At 39.5% G+C, this 23,340-nt stretch overlaps 1 protein-coding gene and 1 long non-coding RNA gene across 2 annotated transcripts in view; both read right to left on the bottom strand.

Annotated features, from left to right (window-relative positions):
* The window catches only part of LOC132534621 (uncharacterized), a 173,551-nt gene that overhangs the window by 73,780 nt on the left and 76,431 nt on the right, over window positions 1-23,340 (bottom strand). The window lies entirely within an intron of this gene.
* On the bottom strand, window positions 354-22,253 carry IL19 (interleukin 19). The gene is made up of 6 exons (XM_007523108.2): window positions 22,110-22,253; window positions 21,910-21,961; window positions 19,147-19,160; window positions 14,320-14,472; window positions 12,815-12,886; window positions 354-588 (listed from the first exon to the last, which is right to left on the bottom strand). Exons 1-6 carry the CDS (start codon window positions 22,251-22,253, stop codon window positions 493-495), a joined length of 531 nt encoding a protein of 176 aa, XP_007523170.1. The 3' UTR covers window positions 354-492.

Here is a 23,340-nt window from a genome sequence, read left to right as displayed (position 1 = left end):
CAGCAAACATTTTATCATAAATAGGACAACAGAGTCAGAGCTAGCTTTGGAAATTTTAATTGCAAGATAAATTCTCTTCAAACTTAAATCATTTTTCTCTATGATATCTCAGCTCCAGCAGAAAGAATTCTAAATCAGGAGAGTTCCATACTGCACCCAACACCAGAGTTCTGCATCCTTGGTCCTAATGATAACCACCATAGTTTTCACAAAATCTGAGAGGCAATTTGATTATTTTTTTTTCGAGTTCATGTGTTTCAGTTGTCTGTATTCCATGTGTAAGTAAAACCATCAGTGTGGAATTATACCCACAATATATAATCTTATAATCTTGTAAACCATTATTAAATTATTAATAAAATGTTAACAAAAAGTAACAAAAGGAGAAAATAAAACCCTCGTTTCTATAAAGTGGTGACCTTAAAATTTTCTCAACCCTTAAAGTTGGCTGGCTCCCACAAGAAGCCTAGTAGGGACTCTTGGCATCAGGCATCATGCAGTAGAAATTTGTAGATGAGTCTTGTCAATCCAAGTTAGAAAAACTTCAAGTTCTCCCAAACACTTAATGGCAGCTGATTGAACCTCCAACTGAAACCAGTGAAGTCAGCATAAGAATCTCCCTTTAAATAAAAAAAAAATTTTAAAAAAAAGAATCTCCCTTTCAAGATTATGTAGGCATTATCAAACACTTCCCCCATGTTATGGTCCCCAGGAAGTTTTCCTTATCACATATATTTATATAGCATACAGAGTCAAAAGTACTTTCCTAATGAGAAACCCAAATTATTTTCCAGAAACAATTAAATCACATCAACTGACAAAATGTTTGTTATTCATTCTTTATCTTGGTTATCAATTCCCTGTTTTCTACATTTTTTAAAAATACTTTACTAGCTAGTTCTGCTAACTCTCTTTTCATATCAACTAACTATGGTCTTTCTGTTCTTCCAGAAAGTCTCCATCACAGTGGTGAGTAGAGACAGCATGTTGTTCCCATTTGACATATTAAAGCACTAACACCCTTCAAGATGTGTCCATCCAACATCATATAGCCTGTTGAACTAAAGTTGAACTTAGTTCAACTAAGCTTGAACTAAAACCCAGAGTTCCTCTGCAGACAAGGAGATGACTAGATACAGGAGAATGTCCTAGACATGGTATTCCAGGTGGTAGAAAACTGAGTTCTATCTCTGCAAGTTGATTTCTATTTGAACTTAGTTGTTATTTAACCTATTGTGTCTCAGCTTTCTAACTTTCAAAATACAGATAAAAGCTTGTGACATTGTGGTGAGGAATAATTGTTAATATTGGGTGTGCTTAGAAAGATTCTTAGTTCAGTGAGAACAATTCAGTTCTTAGCCAAGCAGATGTCTAAACAGATTCCTTATGTTGCTATTCAATGCATTAAAATTATTTGGGAGTCTGTATTAAATGCAGAATCTCAGATATTATTACAAACCTAGTAAACGAGAACCTGTATTTAACATGATCTATAAATAATTTACATACAGACTACTGATTTTATGTGAGATATGCCTTCTCCTTCTCCTCCTTCTCCTTCTATATCTCCATATCCATCTCCATCTCCATGAGAAACATTGTTCTTTATCACTGCACAACATGATGATAATAGTTACTGTCCCCAACAATGCTTCCCAGGTGACATCTTTTAAGCCTAATTGTATAGGTATCTTTATACCCATCTTAAATAGTTTGTACTTTCCCTCAGATCTTAATACAGATTAGGCCTTATATGTATGGTGATAAAAAATAAAAGCCAGATAGATAGATCAATAGGTCGGGTGCATACTTAGCCATTCACAACTCAGGTTCAAACCCAGACACTATGTGAGAGGTGCGATGACCAGCAGAAACTCTGATGCTATGTTGTATTTCCCTTTCTCTTTCCACCTAGATGATAAAAAGTGACCTGGAACCCCATCACCTGTGGCCCTAGGCAGGGAATCCTGGAATTCCCACACAGACATAGGCAGGCCTAGACCTCTAACAGATCCCTCTCACGACTGTCACTGGTCATCTCCATCAGGAACAACATAATGTGGGCACCTATAGGACCTTTCCCTCGGTGTGGATCAACAAGAGTAGGGAATGTTCCATTCTCAGAAGGGAGGACAACATAATCTACCTACCACCTGAGGAAGATGGGTCCTGAAATTATTACAGCCTGGAATGTTTCTAGCTGAGACCGTAGAATGTGAGCTCAGACCTATAAATATGCAGAGGTTACATAGGCTCCTGTGCTGAATTTGGGCCCTAGATCAAATCGATGGGGTTTACAGTCAACAATATTTATCTACTTTTCCCATATTTGGGAGCTACTTTCTTCCCTGATCCAGCTTTCTAGTCAGCCCTTTTTCCAGCCATAACATCATCTCCCCAGATAATAAGTTGGGTCCACCTGCATATCAGATGTCAGGCTCAGGCAAAAACTAGTCAAGTCATGGGTCCTTTGGAATATACCTAAAATAGACCTACTAGCTATTTCCAAAACGGAGACCTCAAATCTTTACCTGCAATATTCCAGCCCTTAGGTTCATGATTAGTCAACAATATGTTAACTCTTTTTCAGCCACCAGGTTCCAAATGCCAACCGGATTTCCTGGGCCAACAACCCCACCAATGTGTCTTGGAGCCCACCTCCCCAGAGCCCTGCCCCACTAGGGAAAGAGAGAAACAGGATGGGAGTATGGAATGACCTGCCAATGCCTATGTTCAGTGGGGAAGATCGTGCTAAGATCGACCCAGTCTGGAAAAGAGAAATTTCCCATGAGTGGTCATCCCACTTCCGTTTATCTTGTCCATCTCCAAAACTGTCTCCCTTTACACTGTCTGAACTGGAAGACGCTTTGAAGAGAGTTAAACCAGGAACGGCTGCTGGCTATGATAACATCACCCCAGAACTCATTCTTAACTTGGGCCCCACAGCAAAGAAGTGGCTCACTACATTCCTGTCCCACATCTTGGAATCCTAATCTATGCCCAAAATTTGGCGTCGTGCGAAGATAATAGCAGTTTTGAAACCAATTTCTCTCCTCTCCGTGTGTTACAAACTCCTTGAGAGGCTGCTTCTGTCACGTATTTCTCATCTTACAGAGAAATTCCTATCACCCGCCCAAGCTGGTTTCCACCCAGTAATATCTACCTGCGAACAAGCTTTGGCCCTCTCAACTTACATTGAAAATGGTTTCCAGAAGAATTTAAAGACGGGAGCTGTCTTTGTTGATCTCACAGCAGCCTATGACACGGTCTGGCACTGTGGTCTCCTAGTCAAGATCTCAAGATGCCTGCCTCCATGGGTGGCCAACACTATATAGTTTCTTCTCCAAAACAGAGATTCCGGGTGCATCTGGGTGACAAGTCTAGCAGATGGAGACTTGTCTCAAGTGGCCTCCCCCAGGGCTCTGTTCTGGCTCCTAAGCTATTTAATATTTATATCAATGACCTTCCAGAAACTTCTTCAAGGAAGTTCATCTACGCCAATGACATCTGCTGTGCAACTCAGGCATCCAAGTTTGACATCCTCGAGGAAACACTCATGAAAGACATGTCTTTGATATCTGATTACTGTAAAAAATGGCGACTAATCCCTAGCACTGCAAAAACGGTATCATCTGTTTTCCATGTTTCACACCATGCCTCGGCCTCGCGTGAGCTTAATGTGCAGCTTGACAATACGAGAATCCGGCATGAAGCCCAGCCAGTCTATCTTGGCATTACTCTCGATCGCACCCTGTCGTTTCACGAACATCTCGTAAAAACTGCAGCAAAGGAGGGCGCGAGGAATAACATCATTGCAAGACTGGCCAGCTCCTCATGGGGCGCGAGCGCTTCCACACTACGATCATCATCTCTGGCATTATGCTATTCCACTGCAGAATACTGTGCCCCAGTATGGTTCCGTAGCCCCCATATCCACTTGGTCAATTCCAAATTATATTCCTCCATGAGGATAATTTCTGGAACCATCCGTTCCATCCCGGTTCCATGGCTGCCAGTTCTTAGCAACATTGCCCCGCCAGATATTCGTTGGGATGTGGCATCACCTAAGTTCATTTCCCACGTCTACACTCGACCGGACCTGCCAATATACGCAGATATCTTTGCCCACCCTGTCCAACGCTTGATGTCTCGTCATCCAATCTGGTCCCCTACGCCTACACTGAACTTCTCTGTTCCAGACTCTTGGAAACAGAGTTGGCAGTCAGCTGAGGTCAAGAACAAACACCTCATCACAGACCCCTGCAAGTGTCAACCCGGCTTTGACCTAGCACGTTATGACTGGGCCCTCCTCAATCGCTATTGAACAGGCGATGGCCGGTGCGCCGCTATGTTCCATTTCTGGGGAGCCAGAGATGACCCAAACTGCCCCTGCAGCTACAAACAGACTATGACCCACATAGTCAATGACTGCCACCTCTCCAGATTCAAAGGAGGTCTCGAAACTTTAGATCAGGCTCAACCTGACGCTGTTGACTGGCTATGGAAGAAGGGCAAACGCTACAAGAAGAAGTGGGGAAGCAATTACAGAAGCCAGACCTCCCACCTTTTACACTTTCCCACTGCAGGTGGGGTCAGGGACTTGAACCTGCGTCCTTATGTACTGTAATGTGCTCTCAACAAGATGTTCCCTGTTTCTCTCTCTCTCCCTCTCCCTCTCTCCTTCTCCCTTTCTCTCTCTCCAACACTAGGGTTATAACTGGGGCTCTGTGCCTGCACTATGAATCCACTGCTCCTTGGAGGCCATTTTTTCCATTTTGTTGCCCTTGTTATTATTATTGTTATTGCTGTTGGATAGGACAGAGAGAAATCAAGAGAGATGGGGAAGACAGAAAGGGAGAGACAAAGATAGACATCTACAAACCAGCTTCACCACTTTTGAAGTGACCCCATAATGATCCTGTGTCTATACTCCCAGAGAGATAAATAATAGAAAAAATATAAAGGAAGAGGATAGGATATGGAATTCTGGTGGTAGGAATTATGTGTAATTGTACCCTTCTTATCCTATGGTCTTGTCAATATCTCCATTTTATAAATAATTTTTTAAGTGGCCTGGAAGAGCCAGATGGTGGCATATCTGGTTGAACACACATATTACAGTGCACAAGAACTCAGGTTCAAACCCCCAGTCTCCACTTGCAGAGAGAGGTTTCACATGTGGTGAAGTGCCAGGTTAGCTTCGCAGGAGGGAGACAGAAGACCAGGGAGTCATGGCTGAGCTGGGAAGCAGTATATCTCTTTATTTATGTGGAACACAGCACAATCTAAGCTAAGCTATCTTCACAATCCTGTCCTTATATATATACTCACCAAGTAGGGTGGAAACAGGATATAACAGATAGGGTGGAGCGAAAAGAGACTGGTGAAAATCAGGGTGACTACGAGAGGAGGCAGAGCAAAAAGATGTAAACCAGTGGGTATTAAACCAATGCCCTGCAGGCAGGGCGGTGCTTAGTTAACAGTGGTTATGTAAATAGAATACAGTGTTAGGCAGGGGGATTAAACCAATGAAACAGAAAGGGTTTTAGAAGCAGAATTAGAAGCATGCCAACAGTGAAGCAGTGCTACAGGTATCTCTCTTTCTCTCTCTTTATACCACCCATTTCCCTTTCAATTTCTTTCCATTTCTTTATTTTTATTTATCTATTTTATTGATTTATTCCACTTTGTTGCCCTTGTTTTATTGTTGTAGTCATTATTGTTGTTACTGATGTCAATTTATCTCCATTTCTACCCAAAATAAATATATATTTCTTTTATTTAAGAAAGGATTAATTAACAAAACGATAGGGTAGGAGGGGTACAACTCCACACAATACCCACTACCCAATCTCCATATCCCACCCCCTCCCCTGATAGCTTTCCCATTCTCCATCCCTCTGGGAGGATGGACCCAGGGTCATTGTGGGTTGCAGAAGGTAGGAGGTATGGCTTCTGTAATCGCTTCCCCACTGAACATGGGTGTTGACTGGTTGGTCCATACTCCCAGTCTGCCTCTCTTTTCCTTCTATCTCTGTCCAAGATGGGTCAGAGAAGGTGGGTTCATTGTTCTTGATAGCTGCATAGTATTCCATTGTGTATATATACCACAGCTTTCTCAGCCACTTGTCTGTTGTTGGGCACCTGGGTTGCTTCCAGGTTTTAGCTATTATGAATTGTGCTGCTATGAACATAGGAGTACACACCTCTGTTCGGTTGGGTGTTATGGAGTCCTTGGGGTATAACCCCAGGAGAGGAATTACTGGATCATATGGAAGGTCCATGTCTAGCCTTCTGAGAGTTTTCCAGACTGCTCTCCACAGAGGCTGCACCAATTTACATTCCCACCAGCAATGTAAAAGGGTTCCTCTGTCCCCACAACCTCTCCAGCATTTGTTGCTGCTGTCCTTTTTGATGTATGCCATTCTTACAGGAGTGAGGTGGTATCTTAGTGTTGTCTTAATTTGCATTTCTCTAACAATCAGTGACCTGGAGCAGTTTTTCATATGTTTGTTAGCCTTTTGGATCTCCTCTGCAGTGAATGTTTTGTTAATTTCCTCTGCCCATTTTTGGATGGGGTCATTTGCTTTTTTGGTGCTAAGTTTGCTGAGCTCTTTATATATTTTGGTGATTAGTTTCTTGTCTGATGTATGGCATGTGAAGGTCTTCTCCCGTTCTGTGAGGGGTCTCTTTGTCTGTTTAATAGTTTCTTTGGATGTGCAGAAGCTTTTCAATTTGATGTAGTACCATTGATTTGTTTCTGCTTTAGACTTCCTTGCAATTGGGTTTGATTCATCAAAGATGTCCTTGAGGTGTAGGTGGGAAACTGTTTCACCAATGTTTTCCTCTAAGTATTTGATAGTTTCCGGTCTGACATCTAGGTCTTTGATCCATTTGGAGTTGATTTTTGTTTCTGGTGAGATAAAGTGGTTCAATTTCATTCTTCTGCATGTTACTACCCAGTTTCCCCAGCACCATTTATTGAAGAGAGCATCCTTTTTCCATTTAATACTTTGGGCACCCTTATCAAAGATTAGATGTCCATAGGTGTGGGAATTTATTTCTGGGCTTTCAATTCTGTTCCACTGGTCTGTGTGCCTATTTTTGTTCCAGTACCATGCTGTTTTGATGATGATGGCTTTATAATATAGTTTAAGGTCTGGGAGTGTGATGCCTCCATTTCTGTTTCTTTTCCTCAAGATGGTTTTGGCAATTCTAGGTGTATTCAGGTTCCAGATAAATGATTGTAGTGTCTGTTCTATTCTCTTGAAGAAGCTTGGTGGAACTTTGATGGGTATTGCATTAAATTTGTATATTGCTCTGGGGAGAATATTCATTTTGATGATATTTATTCTTCCAATCCATGAGCATGGGATATCTTTCCATTTCTTGGTATCAGTTTCTATTTCCTTGAGTAGCGACTCATAGTTTTCAGCATACAAGTCTTTCACTTCTTTGGTCAACTTTATTCCTAGGTATATGATTGATTTTGCTGAAACAGTAAATGGGAGTGATTTCTGGATGTCTTCTTCTTCAGTTTTAGTGTTGGCATAGAGAAATGCCACTGATTTTTGTACATTGATTTTGTAGCCTGATACCTTGCTATATTGCCTAATAACTTCCAGTAGTTTTCTGTTGGATTCTTTAGGTTTTTCTATGTATACTATCATATCATCTGCAAATAGTGAGAGATTGACTTCTTCCCTTCCAATCTGTATTCCTTTGATTCCTTTCTCTTGCCTGATTGCTATGGCAAGAACTTCCAATACTATGTTGAAGAGTAACGGTGACAGTGGACAGCCCTGTCTAGTCCCCGATCCGAGGGGGAATGCTTTCAGCTTCTGTCCATTGAGTATGATGTTGGCTGTAGGTTTGCTATATATAGACTCCACTATCTTGAGGAATTTCCCCTCTATTCCCATTTTTTGTAGAGTTTTGAGCATGAATGGGTGTTGGATTTTGTCAAAGGCTTTCTCTGCATCTATTGAGATAATCATGTGGTTTTTGGCTTTGCCACCACATTGATGTGGTGAATGACATTGATTGACTTATGGATGTTGAACCAGCCTTGCATTCCTGGGATGAATCCCACTTGGTCATGATGAACAATCTTTTTGATATGTTGCTGTATCTGGTTGGCCAAGATCTTGTTCAATATTTTGGCATCTATGTTCATCAGCAATATTGGTCTGTAGTTTTCCTTTTTTGTTCTGTCCCTATCATCTTTTGGTATCAGGGTGATGTTGGCTTCATAGAAGGTGGAAGGGAGTATTCCTGTTTCTTCAATCTTATGGAAAAGCTTAAGAAGTATGGGTACTAACTGTTTCCTGAAAGTTTTGTAGAATTCATTTGTGAAGCCATCTGGTCCAGGACTTTTGTTGTTGGGGAGATTCTTAATAATGGTTTTAATTTCTTTGTCTGTGATTGGTGCATTTAGATTTTGTAGTTCTTCTTGGTTCAGTTTTGGAAGGGCATATGCTTCTAGGAATTGTTCCATTTCTTCCAGATTCTCTAGCTTGGTGGCGTATAGTTCTTTATAGAAGTTTTGCAGGATTCTCTGGATTTCTGTGGTGTCAGTTGTGATATCTCCTCCATCATTTACAATTCTATTAATTTGAGTCTTCTCTCTTTTTTGTTTGGTGAGTCTGGCTAGGGGTTTGTCAATTTTGTTTAATCTTTCAAAGAACCAACATTTGGCTTCATTGATCTTTTGTATGGTTCTTTGATTTTCGATGTTGTTTATTTCTGCTCTAACTTTAGTGATTTCTGTCCTTCTGGTTGCTTTAGGGTTCCTTTGTTCCTCTTCCTCTAAGTCCTTGAGCTGTGCAGTAAGGTCGTTCATTTGAGCTTCTTCTTGGTGTTTAATATGTGATTGTATGGCTATAAGTTTCCCTCTCAGTACTGCTTTAGCTGTGTCCCAAATATTTTGATAGGTTGTGTCTTCATTTTCATTTGTTTCCAGGAACATTTGAATTTCCTGCTTGAGTGAGTGTCTGACCCAGTGGTTCTTAAGGAGTATGTTGTTTAGTTTCCAAATTCTGTGACTTTTAATAATTTTCTGTTTGTTGTTAAATGTTAGTTTTACTCCACTGTGGTCTGAGAAGATACTTGGGATGATTTTGATGTTCTTGAACTTATTGATGCTGTCTTTGTGGCCTAACACGTGGTCTGTCCTTGAGTATGTGTTATGTGGATTTGAAAAGAAGGTGTATTCCAGTTTTTTGGGGTGAAGGCTTCTGAAAATGTCCAAGAGGTCTAGTCTGTCAATCTCTTCATTCAATTCTCTTGTATCTTTGTTGGTTCTCTGCTCTGTTGATCTGTCTAAGTGTGAGAGTGGGGTATTGAAGTCTCCCACTATTATTGTATTACTATTGATATATTTTACAAATTCTTTCAATAGGTGCTTAATGTATTCAGATGGTCCCTCATTGGGTGCATATATGTTAATAATTGTTAAGTCTTCTTGGCTGATTGATCCTCTAATCATTATGTAATGTCCTTGCCTATCTTTTATTACTTTATTTAATTTAAAATCTATCGTGTCTGAGATGAGAATAGCTGTTCCTGCTCTTTTTTGTGGTCCGTTAGCCTGTATGATAGTTTTCCATCCTTTCACTTTAAGTCTGTGTTTATCTTGTTGTGACAGATGGGATTCTTGGAAGCAGCATATGGTTGGGTTATGTTTTCTGATCCATCCCCCACCCTGTGCCTTTTGATGGGTGAGTTTAAGCCATTAACGTTTATTGATATTATGGATTTAATGTATTGTAGTGCCATTGTTCAAAAAAATTTTTGTTTTCTCTGATATATTGCAAGTATTATAGTGATGTTCTTGTTTATAAGAGGTCTTTTAGAACCTCTTTCAGGGCCGGTTTGGTGATGGTTGTCTCCTTTAACTGTTGTTTGTCTAAGAAGGTTTGATCCCTCCATCTAGTTTGAATGAAAGTCTACCAGGATATATTATCCTTGGTTGAAACCCTTTTTCATTCAGGGCTCGATAGATATCTTTTCATTCCCTTCTGGCTTTTAGAGTTTGAGTGGAGAAGTCTGCAGATAATCTTATGGGTTTTCCCTTGTATGTGACTTTTTGTTTCTCTCTTGCAGACTTTAGGATCCTTTCTTTATCCTTATTTCTTCTCATTGTGACTATGATGTGTCTTGGTGTCTTCAGGTCTGGGTTGATTCTGTTTGGGCCTATTGAATCTTGATGTCCTTTCTGTTATTTAGGTCTGGGAAGTTTTCTTCTATTATTTCCTCTAGAATGTTTGCTTCCCCTTCCTCTCTTTCTTCCTCTGGCAGGCCAATTATATGAATGTTACTTCTTTTGAGATCATCCCATATGTCTCTGTTGTAGTTTTCAGTGTCTCTCAATCTCTTTTTAAGCTCTTTCACCTCTTTCTTCGTTTTCTCTAACTCATCCTCTGTCTAACTAATTCTGTTTTCTGCTTCTGTTAGGCTGCTTTCCCTTGCCTCAGCTTCTTTCTTCAGTTCAGCTATTTCAGCTTTCAGTTCTCTAATTGCCTCAAGAAAATCAGTATTTTCCTTGCGGGTTTCAACTGTTGTTTCCCTAATACTGCCATTCCTTTCCTCCAGTGTTGTTTTCATGTTTGTGATTAATAAGTTTATTATTGCTTGCATACTTTTCTTATCTATGGTTACTTCTGGCTGATTTGTAGTTTCTTCTGGGCTCTTGTCTTCATTCATTGGAGTAGCAGTTTTATTTGTTTTTGATCTACCCATTTTTTTGATTTATGTGTTTCTTTTATATATATATATGCTCTGTTGTTCCTCAGTTGTTGTGTCTTGAGTACAAGCAACACTGTACTAAATACCTTTATGACAATTGCACTCACCAACCTCAGTAATTACAGTAGCAACTGAAGTAAGTATTGAAGCAGTTTAATCATTACCAGTTAGCCAAACAATTTCTCCAGTCCCTGAAAAAATAGTAACCAAATCCCAGTGAATAAGAAAGAGAAAAGACCTAGAAAAATGTAGACATATAAATCAGTAGTTAATTAATATGAGAGGGGAAAATCAGTTGTATGTCTCAAATTTTCTCAAAACACAAACTGAATCTTTTTAATATATAGGCTGTTTATTTGATATGCGGACTCTCTCAAAAGCCTAGACCAAGTAGATTAGAAGCATCCAATAGCACAGCTATATACAAGATACTGGATACTGTACAGCAAATCATAACAAAAGGACTTTTCAAAGTTAACCCAATTAACAAATAATGTGATGATATCGATTGTCTTTTTGAACCTTAAGACAGCAGGAACCTCACATCTCCACTATAGAGCCCCTACTTCCCCCAATCCTGGAACCCTTGGATAGGGCCCACTTTCCCATATGCCTCTCCCAATCCAAACCAAATAATATTGCATCCGCCGATCACAACCTAACCAAAGCAACGATTGCCACCTCAACATGCTTCACCTCAGACTGTGTCCAGAGACTTCACGTGTGGAATTACAACCCTTCAGCTTCATTACTCAGGTGAGACCTTTCCTTTTACAGTACACTCTAATTTCATCTCAGGTATTTCACTTTCTAACAAAGTCCCATAACCTAGATATACACCAGTTTCTGTGAGAGAGAGCTTATGTGCACACGTATCCATAAACTACTGCAAAATATATACCTGAAAGCAGAAGTACACTAGAGTTTGCAGTGAGTACCTCCATAACACTTCCTCTCCACTATTCCAAGCTTGGGATCCATGATTGCTCAGCAAATTGTTTGGCTTCGTATGTTAACTCTCTTTTCAATCACCAGGTTCCAGATGCTACCAGGATGCTGGCCAGGCTTCCCTGGATTGAAGACCCCACCAATATGTCCTGGAGCTCAGCTTCCCCAGAGACACACCTTACTAGGGAAAGAGAGAGGCAGACTGGGAGTATGGACCAACCAGTCAACACCCATGTTCAGCGGGGAAGCAATTACAGAAGCCAGACCTTCTACCTTCTGCAACCCTCAACGATCCTGGGTCCATGCTCCCAGAGGGCTAGAGAATGGGAAAGCTATCATGGGAGGGGGTGGGTTATGGAGATTGGGTGGTGGGAATTGTGTGGAATTGTACCCCTCCTACCTTATGTTTTTGTTCATTAATCCTTTCTTAAATAAAAAATTTTAAAAAAAAGAATGAATGATACTCCCTGGTTGCACAGGAATTTGGTAAAGAAAGAGGCTCCTAGCAGGGGAGCCTGCTAGGAGCTGGTCCCCAGGGACTTGTTATGGGGGGGGCCAAAGGGGAGGAGGTATGCAATTCAAAGGAAAAAAAAATTTCCCCTTTTTTCCTACTCTAATTCTTAACCCAAATCAAGTTATACTCACCTCCTTGGTGTCACTGCTAGGACCCTTTATTGATTGTCCTACTAAAGGCAGAAAATCCTACCGTTTCCAGGAGATGTGGTCAGAGCTCAAGCCACTAGCAGCTTCTCAGTATGCCATCTTCTGGGAACCCCCCAAAATAAATATTTTTAAAAAGTGACTCTAGCAGCAAAATCTTGCATGTAAAAGGATTTGGTTTTACTAAAGAAGAAGGAGGAGGAGGTGAGAAAGAAATGAGAGAGAGAGAGAGAGAGAGAGAAAGAAGGTAGGTTGGAAGGAATGAAGGAAAATGGTAGAGTAATGACATAGAATGGGAACCTAGAAACTAGCAAATGAGGCAGAACCCAAATACCCAGGAATGAGATGTTCTGAAGTACACACTTGAGTGACATTGTAAATCTGAGTGAAGAGGCTGAAGTGTCAGCACACTCCATCAGGCATCCTCTCAGTACTTCCCATCCCCATCCCTGCCCCTTACCTGATTGTAGTTGTTCTGGATGATTCTGGTTGCATTGGTGACTTCCTGCCTGTACTGACACAATCTTGTCTCCTGAATTGAGAAAATGGAAGCAGCACAAGTCAGACAATGTTTCTACTCCAGCCTGCCTCATGTGAGGGCCACCTCCCCATGTGAGGACTAATGTTTCTCCTTCCTCCCAAAATGAGACTCAGAGGCACAAACTCATGTTAAAGTAACAGAGGGTAATAGTATCTGTTTATATATTTACCCTATGTTTGACCAGAACTTTTGCTTTCTCTAGGATTACAGCCCACCTGAGTTAAAGAGCCTTGAGAGAATATTCTGAATGTCTGTTGTCAATGCTTTGTGAATGTGGGCCAAATGGTGGCACATTGCCATGTGTGAGGACCATGTGTGGGCTCAAGTCCGCCAGTCCCCAGTTTTACAAGCAATAAAATTTTGTTGTAGGTGTCTCTCTTTCTCTCTCCCTTTTTGAATCTGCTTTGTGAATGTAATCCTACAAAGTAGGCACACAATATTTGTAAGGCTAGTTGTAGGTTGTAAGTGTCTCTCTTTCTCTCTCTTTTTTTGAATCCGCTTTGTGAATGTAATCCCACAAAGTAGGCACACAATATTTGTAAGGCTAGTTAAATAATTAGCTAAATGAATCTATTTAGTTATTACTAATAATGTAACAGAACAAAATTTGTTACCTTTTCTAGCAATTTTGGAATCTGAGAACAGAAAGGCTGAGCAGTTGTGCACCCATTAAAGTATGCATAAAATAGTGTGCAAGAATCTAGGCTCAAGCCTGGCTTCTACCTGAGGGTACTGGAGAAGTATCATGATCGGCAAAATGGTGCTTCAGGCATCTATCTACCTATTTACATATCTATCATCTATCTATCATCTTTCCCTTCTCTCTCAATTTCCCTGTCTCTGAACAAAATAAATAAAACTTAAAAATGAATAAAAATAATCCAAAACAGAGGTGAAGTAACTTGCCACAACATCACATACACACACACATACACACACACACACACACACATCATTGACAGCAATGGAGTTAGAACCCAAGATTTTTTCCTTTTCTAAGCATTTGTTTGGCTTTATTTTTAATGTTTTTATAGATTATAATTAATTTATAGGAACCCTTAAGGATGAATTAGGCCAGAAAACAAACCATTGGCTAATTGGTAGGGAAACCCACAAAGAAATTGACCAGATGCTTATGCTAAGCCTTGGCATGCATGCCTCTTCCATCATATGAGGGACATTTTGCATAAATGCTTATCCCAAGAGAATTGGCCATGAGGAACTCCAGGTCTAATGAGGTGTCAGCAGACAGGAAGTACAGGAGAAGGAGTGAACACTGGAAAAAGTTCTCAATAGCTCTACCAGCAAGTAATACAATTTGACTCCAAGAGCCATTTTAGAAGGCTGACTGAGGCCAGTGTGTCCTGGATTCTCCCCAGAGCAGAGGAGAAACAGATGCTTGGAATCCTGACACAGTGACTCACACATTTTTGTAGCATCTTCTGCATGTTGAGGAAAGAGTTGGCAATGCTGCTGATTTTTCTCAAGATCTGAGGGTTGAGCTCCTGGTGATCTTTGAATACCCTGTCCACATAAAATGCCAGGAGGTTCTTGGTCATGCAGCACACATCTAAGGACTAGAGACACAAATGGTGACATGGCAATATGTCATCATTAACTTCTGTGCAAACCTTCCCAGGAATCAGGCATCTCAGTTTGAACAGCTCTCCTGAAAAGTATTTCTTCACATTATGCTGAAGTCTGCCTCTCATAATGCCTCTATTGTCAAAAAACTCATGACACATTTTTACATATAAAAATACTTTTCTAATAACCCACATTATATATATGCTGAAGTCTGCCTCTCATAATGTCTATTGTCATAAAAATTAATGACAAGTTTTACATATAAAAATACTTTTCTAATAAACCACATTATATATATATGCTATATACATACTCAGTGTGTCTGCTGAATTTATAATAATTTCAATACAATGTCATTATACTTATCCTGAAAACCCCTCTCATTTTCTTTCACTCTGTCTTTTTGTAAGGCATAGCAATCATTTGGATTGGGCTGAAGTTTGCAGACTGACAACTACAGAGATGAGTGCAGCTAAGCATATCCAGTCTAGTACAGATCTCTCTGAGAGAGGATTCCTGATTGCAAGTGAGCCACAGTCTAATCTGAGAGCCAGAATTACACTTCAGATTTACAACTCAGTCTGAGTAGGGTGGGGTCTACAGTAGATAGCTCATCCATCCTCATTAGTAATAAAGTAGCAAAGCCTTTTTGGCCCCATAAGCAGCCTTCCCTATTTAGCAAACTACTTGTAACCTAGAAATATGTCCTGCCTTTCTGCTGATTCCCTTAACCACATGGAAAAATGGCTGCACATTTTAGTTTGATCATAGAGATGGAAATATTCTAAATACTAGCTTCTTCATCAGTCCCATTCTGTATACCACATCATCTATTTTTAAATTTTAGAGAATAAAGAACCTGGGAACTTAGGAATAAGACTTGGCTGGACTATTTTCCCTAAACCTTGGTAACATTGCTTTGCTCATTTGAAGTAATGGTTTTGACAGAGATCTCTTTTTAGGTCCTGCCCAGTTCTGATAATCTCTGAGTTTCTTATCCAGTGGATTAGAACATATTTAATAATAAGTTGCTGCATCTGTTAACTATAAATAAATTATATATATATTAGGTCTTAGGAGAAAGCTCATAGAAGCTCAAAGAAAAAGTAACTAACTCACGATGTGCCTTGTACTCAGACACATAAATACCTGGAAAAAAAAACTAGAATTTTCTAGAAAGTTTACAAATCTTGGTAGAGCTCACTTTTAAAGGCATTTCTCAGACAGGTTAGGGGCATGGATCAACCTGCCAACACCCTTGTCCAAGAAGGAAGCAACTACAGAAGTCATAACTCCCATCTTATGCACCTTAAAAAAAATTTTTGGTCCATATTTTCAGAAGGGAAGAAATGACAGGGGGAAGATCACTAAAGAATTCTGAAACCTAATTCCATCAGGCCCCAGATAAAGAAGAGGAAAAATGGAAGGACATTCAGAAGCAGTAATAAGTGTAGATGTGACTTGGAACGGAAGAGAATATGGGATCATGGGAAAAATGGGCAAAACAAATATAGACAGATAGTTGTAGAAATAATAATCCATATCTGCAACCTTAGGAGAACTGCTATAGCTTCCAATGGAGGGAATGGGGATACAGAACTCTGGTGAAGGGAATGGTGTGTAATTATACCCCTGTAATCTTGTAATTTACTATATAACTAACAAAATTAAAAATAATACTAGTAAATAAAGGCACTTCTCAGTGACCACTTTGTAACACATTTCTCATCACTTCTTGTCTGAACAATTGACCTTATCTCCCTGTTTCTATCCCTGCCTCAAGCTGACCATTATGAAGAACATCATCATAGGTGGTATCAAGATGAACTAACAGTATTTTCCTTTACCACTAAAACAATAGCAAAGTCACAACATATCGTGGAAATCCCCACACAGAAATAGACTTGAAACTCAGACAAGTTTCCATAGCAATGGTCAAAAACTCAACATCCAGACAATAGGAAGACCAAAAGTAAAAGACTGCTTTATGAGTCTCAGAAAGAGACTCATTAAGCAGAGAAAGCATACTGAACCAAAATCCTGGCACACCAGTTCCATTAAAATTTTTTGCCTACAACTTTTATTTTATTTTATTTTTCTTCCTTCCTTTATTTATTTATTGATATTTTACCAGAACACTGTTCAGTTGTGTGGACAGTTGAACCTGGAATATTGGAGCCCTAGGCATGAAAAAAAAATTTGTATAAGTACTATGCTAACTGTCTCTCTCTCTCCACCCCCCTCTCTCTCTCTTTCTCTCTCTCTCTTTCTCTCAGCCAGAGAGAGTGAAAAATACTACAGCACTGAAGTTTCCTTCATTGCAGGGAGTGGAGAAGGAAGGAATCTGAGTCACATCATGACAAAGTACCAAGTGAGATATTTTGCTGGCCTATCTACAAATTTTCAAAAACAGAGACAGGACAGAGACAGGTAGCAGCAGCCTTCCCTAGACTGAAATGGTTTGGCAAAAGCATCCTGAGACATACAGCCATTTTGCAACTCTGTCTCCAAAGAAACAGATACTAGGGACTGAGGTAGGGATAAGCTCTCCATTTACACTCTACAGTTTACCAATAATTTCGCAGTCAGCCTGCTGTCTAGATTAGAGCTGTAATCTCGGCCATGTACTTATGGCTGTGAATCCTTGGTCTGCCTCTCATAATGTCTGTTGTCATAAAAATTAATGACACATTTTTACATATAAAAATGCTTTTCTAATAAACCACATTATATATATGCTACATACATACTCAGTGTGTCTGCTGAATTTATAATAATTTCAATACAATGTCATTATATTTACCCTGAAAACCCCTCTCATTTTCTTTTGTCCAGGGCTGCTCAAACACAAACCTGGCCCTAGTCTTCACAGAGCATCAAACATAATGAGAAGACAGAGTAATTTGAGTACAATGATGGAATAAGACAGCAGCTTTAAGAAAATTCCAAATTCAACAAAGCTATATTAACCAAAATTAATATTTTAAAATTATGATCCTAAGAATACTCACTGAAATGAGAAATTCAATGGAAGGAAACTTGAACAAAGTCAGACAAAATGTGAAAAATTCATAAGAAATATATAAATAATACAATAACTAAAATAAAAATACAGTAGCAAGGAACATCTGTAGAATGACAGGAATCAAAAGTTGAAATTATGAGCTGCAGTACAGAATAGAGAAATTCATCCAAAAAATCTATCAGCAAGAAAAAAAATAACTGAAAGAAATGAAGATAGTAAAAGAGAGTTATGGGGCAACGTAAAAAAAAAAAAAAGAGCATTTACATTAGATGGAGAGGGGACAGAAAGAGAAGAAAGAAAAGGGTTTATAGTTGAAGAAATATCAATTTTCATGAGATATATTCTCAGACCCCAGGAAGAAAGTTTAAGAGCTCCAACAAAAATTCATCCAAATCTAAGTTCACCAACACATATAATAATTAAAGTGGGAAAGCTCAAAAACAAAGAGAAAATATCAAGATCAGCTAGAGCAAACAAACATATATAAGAGAACTATCATAAAACATTAAGTTGACATCTGTACATAAACATTAAAGGCCTGTTAGACTAGAAAATACCTCTAGCTGGTGGATATTCAGCTTCCCGGGGTGGCAGGTGGGGGGCTGGAGGGGTGGGATGGGACACAACCTTTTGGTGGTGGGAATGGTGTTTATGTACACTCCTATTAATTTGTAGTCATATAAATCACTATTTAATTAATATGAGAGGGGAAAATTGATTGTATGTTTCAAACTTTTTAAAGCACAGACTGAGTCTTTTTAATACACAGGCTGTGTCTTTGATATGGTGATTCTCTAGACCAAGGAGAACAGAAGCAACTGGTGGCACAGCTATATACAAATAATGTCAAAAGACATAAATTATGGTGATGTTGGGTATTAAACAGCAAATCCTAACAAAGGGATTTTTCAAAGTTTACCCAATTACCAAACAATGTGATTATAAGAATAACTATTTATTGTCTTCTTGAACCCTAAGACAGCAAGAACTTCACATTTCCACTATAGAGCCTGTATTTCCCCCAGTCCTGGAACCTTAGTGTGGGCCACAATTTCCTGCATGCTTCTCTCAATTCATATCAAACAATATTGCATCACCCTATCCCAACCTAATCAACATAATAAGTACCACCTCAGCATGCTTCACTTCAGACTATGTCCAGAGACTTCAGGTGTGGAATGACAACCCTTCAGCTTCATTCTCACCCTTCACTCGGGTGAGACCTTTCATTTCATAGTATTCTCTAATTCCATTCCATCCCAAAACCTATCTAGACCAGGTCCCCTGAGACAGAGCATATGTTCACATGTATCCATAAACTAGGGCAAAAATATATACCTGAAAGAGAAAGTACACAATAGTCTGCAGTGCATACCCCCCAACACTTCATCTCCACTATTTCAACCTTTGGGTCCATGATTGTTCAACAATTAGTTTGGCTTTGTATGTTAACTCTCTTTTCAGTCACCAGGTTCCAGATGCTAGCATGATGCTTCCCTGGACAGACAACCCCACCAATGTGTCCTGGAGCTCTGCTTCCCCAGAGCCCTACCTTACTAGAGAAAGAGAAACATACTGGGAGTATAGATCAACCAGTCAATGCCCATGCTCAATGGGGAAGCAATTACAGAAGCCAGACCTTCACCTTTTGCACTCCACAATGACCTTAGGTCCATACTCCCAGAGGAATAGAGAATGGGAAAGCTATCAGGGGTATACAGATGGTATACGGCGATCTGGTGGTGTAAATTGTGTGGAGTTGTATCCCTCTTATCCTATGGTTTTGTTAGTGTCTCCTTTTTTTAATAAATAATAAAAAAGAAAAGATCTCTAGCCAATAATACTTTAGCCAAATAAATCAGGTCTGAAGGAATGATGAAGAGCTTTTTGATAAGCACAAACACAAATACAAATTAAAAAGTTGCTACTAAACCAAAATATACATATATTAAATATAAAATTAGAATGCTGATTTCTCTTATATGGAGTAAATAAAGAAACAATGCAAGGGAACAAAATCAAATGCAAACAAATCTTTGGTCTTGAACTTCAGAACTAGAGGACTAGAAGGTGGGAAGTAGTTTGCAAGGGCACAAGAATATTAGTGCTATTGTGGAATTTGAGGGGTGATAACACATCTTGAGGAGGTGTGAAATTATATTTCTTTTTTTTTAATTATATATTTTTTAATTATATTTCTGCAATTCCCCTCCTGGGGATATATCCTAAGGAACCCAACACATCCATCCAAAAAGATCTGTGTACACATATGTTCTTGGCAGCACAATTTGTAATAGCCAAAACCTGGAAGCAACCCAGGTGTCCAACAACAGATGAGTGGCTGAGCAAGTTGTGGTATATATACACAATGGAATACTACTCAGCTGTAAAAAATGGTGACTTCACCGTTTTCAGCCAATCTTGGATGGACCTTGAAAAAATCATGTTAAGTGAAATAAGTCAGAAACAGAAGGATGAATATGGGATGATCTCACTCTCAGGCCGAAGTTGAAAAACAAGATTAGAAAAGAAAACACAAGTCGAACCTGAAATGGAATTGGAGTATTACACCAAAGTAAAAGACTCTGGGGTGGTTGGGTGGGTGGGGAGAATACAGGTCCATGAAAGATGATGAATGACATAGTGGGGGTTGTATTGTTAAATGGGAATCTGGGGAATGTTATGCATGTACAAACTATTGTATTTACTGTTGAATGTAAAACATTAATTCCCCAATAAAGAAATAAATTATTTTAAAAAATTATATTTCTAAAATGCATATAGTCTTTTAATTCAGAGTTACTTCTAAAAGCTAAACCCATTATAAATTTTAAAAGAGCATCATCAGAACATTTTGCTAAAAGACTGTATGGTTATTCAAATCAACAATAACCCCTATTTCGTTTTTTTAAAAACCCAGTTTCAAGAGGATGGGATATGGACCTCTGGTGGTGGGAAATGTGTGGAATAGGATAAGAGGAGTCTCTTATCCTATGGTTTTGCCAATATTTTCTATTTTATAAACAAATTAAATTAAGTTAAAAAGCCAGGTTCAACTTGGTTTTTAAAGTCCTTATAAAATATTTTCCACTTCGAGTTTTTAGTTTAGTTTAGCTTAGTTTGGCCGTAGATTGTGCTGCGTCCTGCATGAATAAAGAGATACTGCGGGAACTTCCGGAGGCGGAGCTACGAACAGCAGATCGCTTTCTCTCCTCTCCTCTCCTCTCCCGGATCAACTAGGAATACCAAAGGAGACCACCCGGACCGAAACAAGACAGGACTAGAATGACCACAGAAACCCAGTAAATCACCCGTGAGTACAAACACGCGTGGCTGGTGACAGAGAGGAGAGAGGGGCCTAAGGAGAGATTAAGTGACTGCTAACAGTTCGACAGTTTGTCAGTGGAGACACCACCTCCAGTCTGCTCCACCAACAAGGGGACAGCTGAAGGGAGGAAAGGACTCCCCAGAGACTCACCAAGTACAACTCTGAGTCTCCATTGCTACTACCCTCAGAATCTGGAGCAGCAACAGGGAGGGACACCAGGGCACAGAGATCTAACCGGGAAACTCAGGAGAAGACCTATACCTCGGTGGCATAGCTGAAGGGCTGTGAAAGTCTCTTTGCATAACCACTGGATTATCTCTGCCACACCCTGCTTTATCTCTTGGTCAGGAGTCATTGATTAAGCCAAGAAGCCTATTGATAGTTTAAAAGCCCTCAGGCTACCATAGCCTACAGGGGGAAAAAAAAAGGCTTTTACACCACTGAACTCCAACTCAGGGATTGAAAAACCTCTTAACTTATATAAAATGGTTAAAACAACAAGAAAAAATAATGGAGACTCGAACCAGGACAAGAGTCCAGCTAAAAGTCCTCCAGAGGGCGAAGCACAAAACAACGAGTTCAACATCCAAACATTAGCTAAGGAAAATATTTTCCACTTCATCCTCTTTTCACTCACTCACCTTCATGTTCATCATATCACAGGCCTAGTTACTTCCCTGTCCCATGACATGCATTCATCAGTCTTAGACCCATTTTCCCCTCTTCCTTTTCCTCCCTTTTATCCACTAACCCACAGTTCAGTATTGATTTTCTGTTTCCCATGAAATTTCTAGAATCAACTTGAGCTGTAGACACCTTATCCCATTTAAGCATTTAACAATGTAGGCAGGCAGTGCTTCTTTAATCTCCTGAAGGGATTTCAAATTCTAGAAACACAAATGTGCTTAGCACAACAATTGACAAATGGGAAACTTAAGCCACTTAGACTGCTCTGCTCTGAAGATTAGGAAAAAGAAGATAAGGTAGAAAATTCTTGCTCAGTTCAGGACCACTTTACTATCAGAATAGCAATACAGTATAGAGTATACATGCATCAATACCTTAATATTGTACAGGGTTCTGATGTGGCCAAGATAGTGACATTCTGGAAAGTGTCCTTAGCTTGCTGTGGAAATACACAAGAATAGACACAGCAATAAATAAACCATGTCCTTCTGAGAAACAAAAGATAATGAAATAAACTTGCTCCTCAAATCAAAATATAAGGTAGAGATACACCCTTGCCCATATTGTCACCCCAAAACAATACTCACAATAGCTTTTTTGATTTCATTGAAGTTCTCCTCTATATGGTGTATGTCCATAGAAATCAGACATTTCCTGAGACCTCGGGTATACACTGAACACAGGAGGAGCATTGTACCCAGAAGCCAGAAGGAAACATGGTAAGTCTTCATGTTCTGTAGGAAAGTAGAAATTAGTTGTCCAACCAAGAGTGGAAAGCAAAGGAGGAAAATCCTGGTTAAGAGTACCTTGGACCTTACAAGACATGACAGACAGTGCCCAAGACTCATTATCTCAGCCTTGTGGAGTTCAGCTCTTCTTCCGGTTTTCTTAAATTAGATGAATATAAGCCTCTATCTTCCCCAACCCATTCTTCCACCTCCACTCTCAGAAAGAGCAATACAGTGTTTTCTCAAGTCCCAGGGGGATATATTTATGTGGATATCACTTGATTATGACAATAAAATCAATGGGGTAAAAAGCATTGTTTTGAATAAATTAAATAAGAAAAACAGAGTTGGTACTATGCCATAGGAATTAGGCAACAGATATTTTTTTAAAAACCCTATCTGATGGTTTGGCTGAAAAAAAATAAAAGCATATTTTGTTTTTTATATTTCCCACAAAAAATCAGCACCAATCTATTTTTATAACTCAATGCTGTGTATCGCCTTAAAATCATTTGTTTAAAGACAACTGTAAATAATTCTTTGAGTGGGGGGGTCAGGTCATGGCACACCTGATTATGCACACAAACTACAGTGTGAAAAGACCTAAGTTCATGATCCTGGTCCCCACCTGCATGGGGAAAGCTTCACAAATGGTAAAACAGAATTGCAGGTGATTTCTGTCTCTTTCCTTCTCTATTCCCCCAACCTCTCAATTTCTGTCTCTATCCAATAATAAATATAAAAATATTTTAAAAGAATTCTTAGAATGGAAAATATGAAAGAAGGATTATGAAGTTCTTATAATGAATTAGCCACAGTGAAGAGAGAGATAAAAGCTATCACTGCAGAGGACAAGATAGCAACTCCTCAAATGTCAATAACTGATGAAGGGGTATGAGGAGCACATTTGTTGCTATCTAGTCCCTAGCCAGAGACAGATCCTGATAATCTTACTGACTCTTCTAATCCTCTTTCACCACTACTATTTTGCCGGGATAGCCTGAGGGTACTTCTTCCTGAGCTAGTGCTCTCTGGCTTGGAGAGAACTCAACTGGAGCCGATCTAGGCTGCTGCGTGGGAGAGGGATCAG

The sequence above is a fragment of the Erinaceus europaeus genome, chromosome 19 (assembly GCF_950295315.1).
Source record: "Erinaceus europaeus chromosome 19, mEriEur2.1, whole genome shotgun sequence".
In the NCBI taxonomy this organism is placed as follows: domain Eukaryota; kingdom Metazoa; phylum Chordata; class Mammalia; order Eulipotyphla; family Erinaceidae; genus Erinaceus; species Erinaceus europaeus.
The sequence above is the reverse complement of the archived record's forward strand: the minus strand, read 5'-3'. Positions and strand labels throughout refer to the sequence as shown.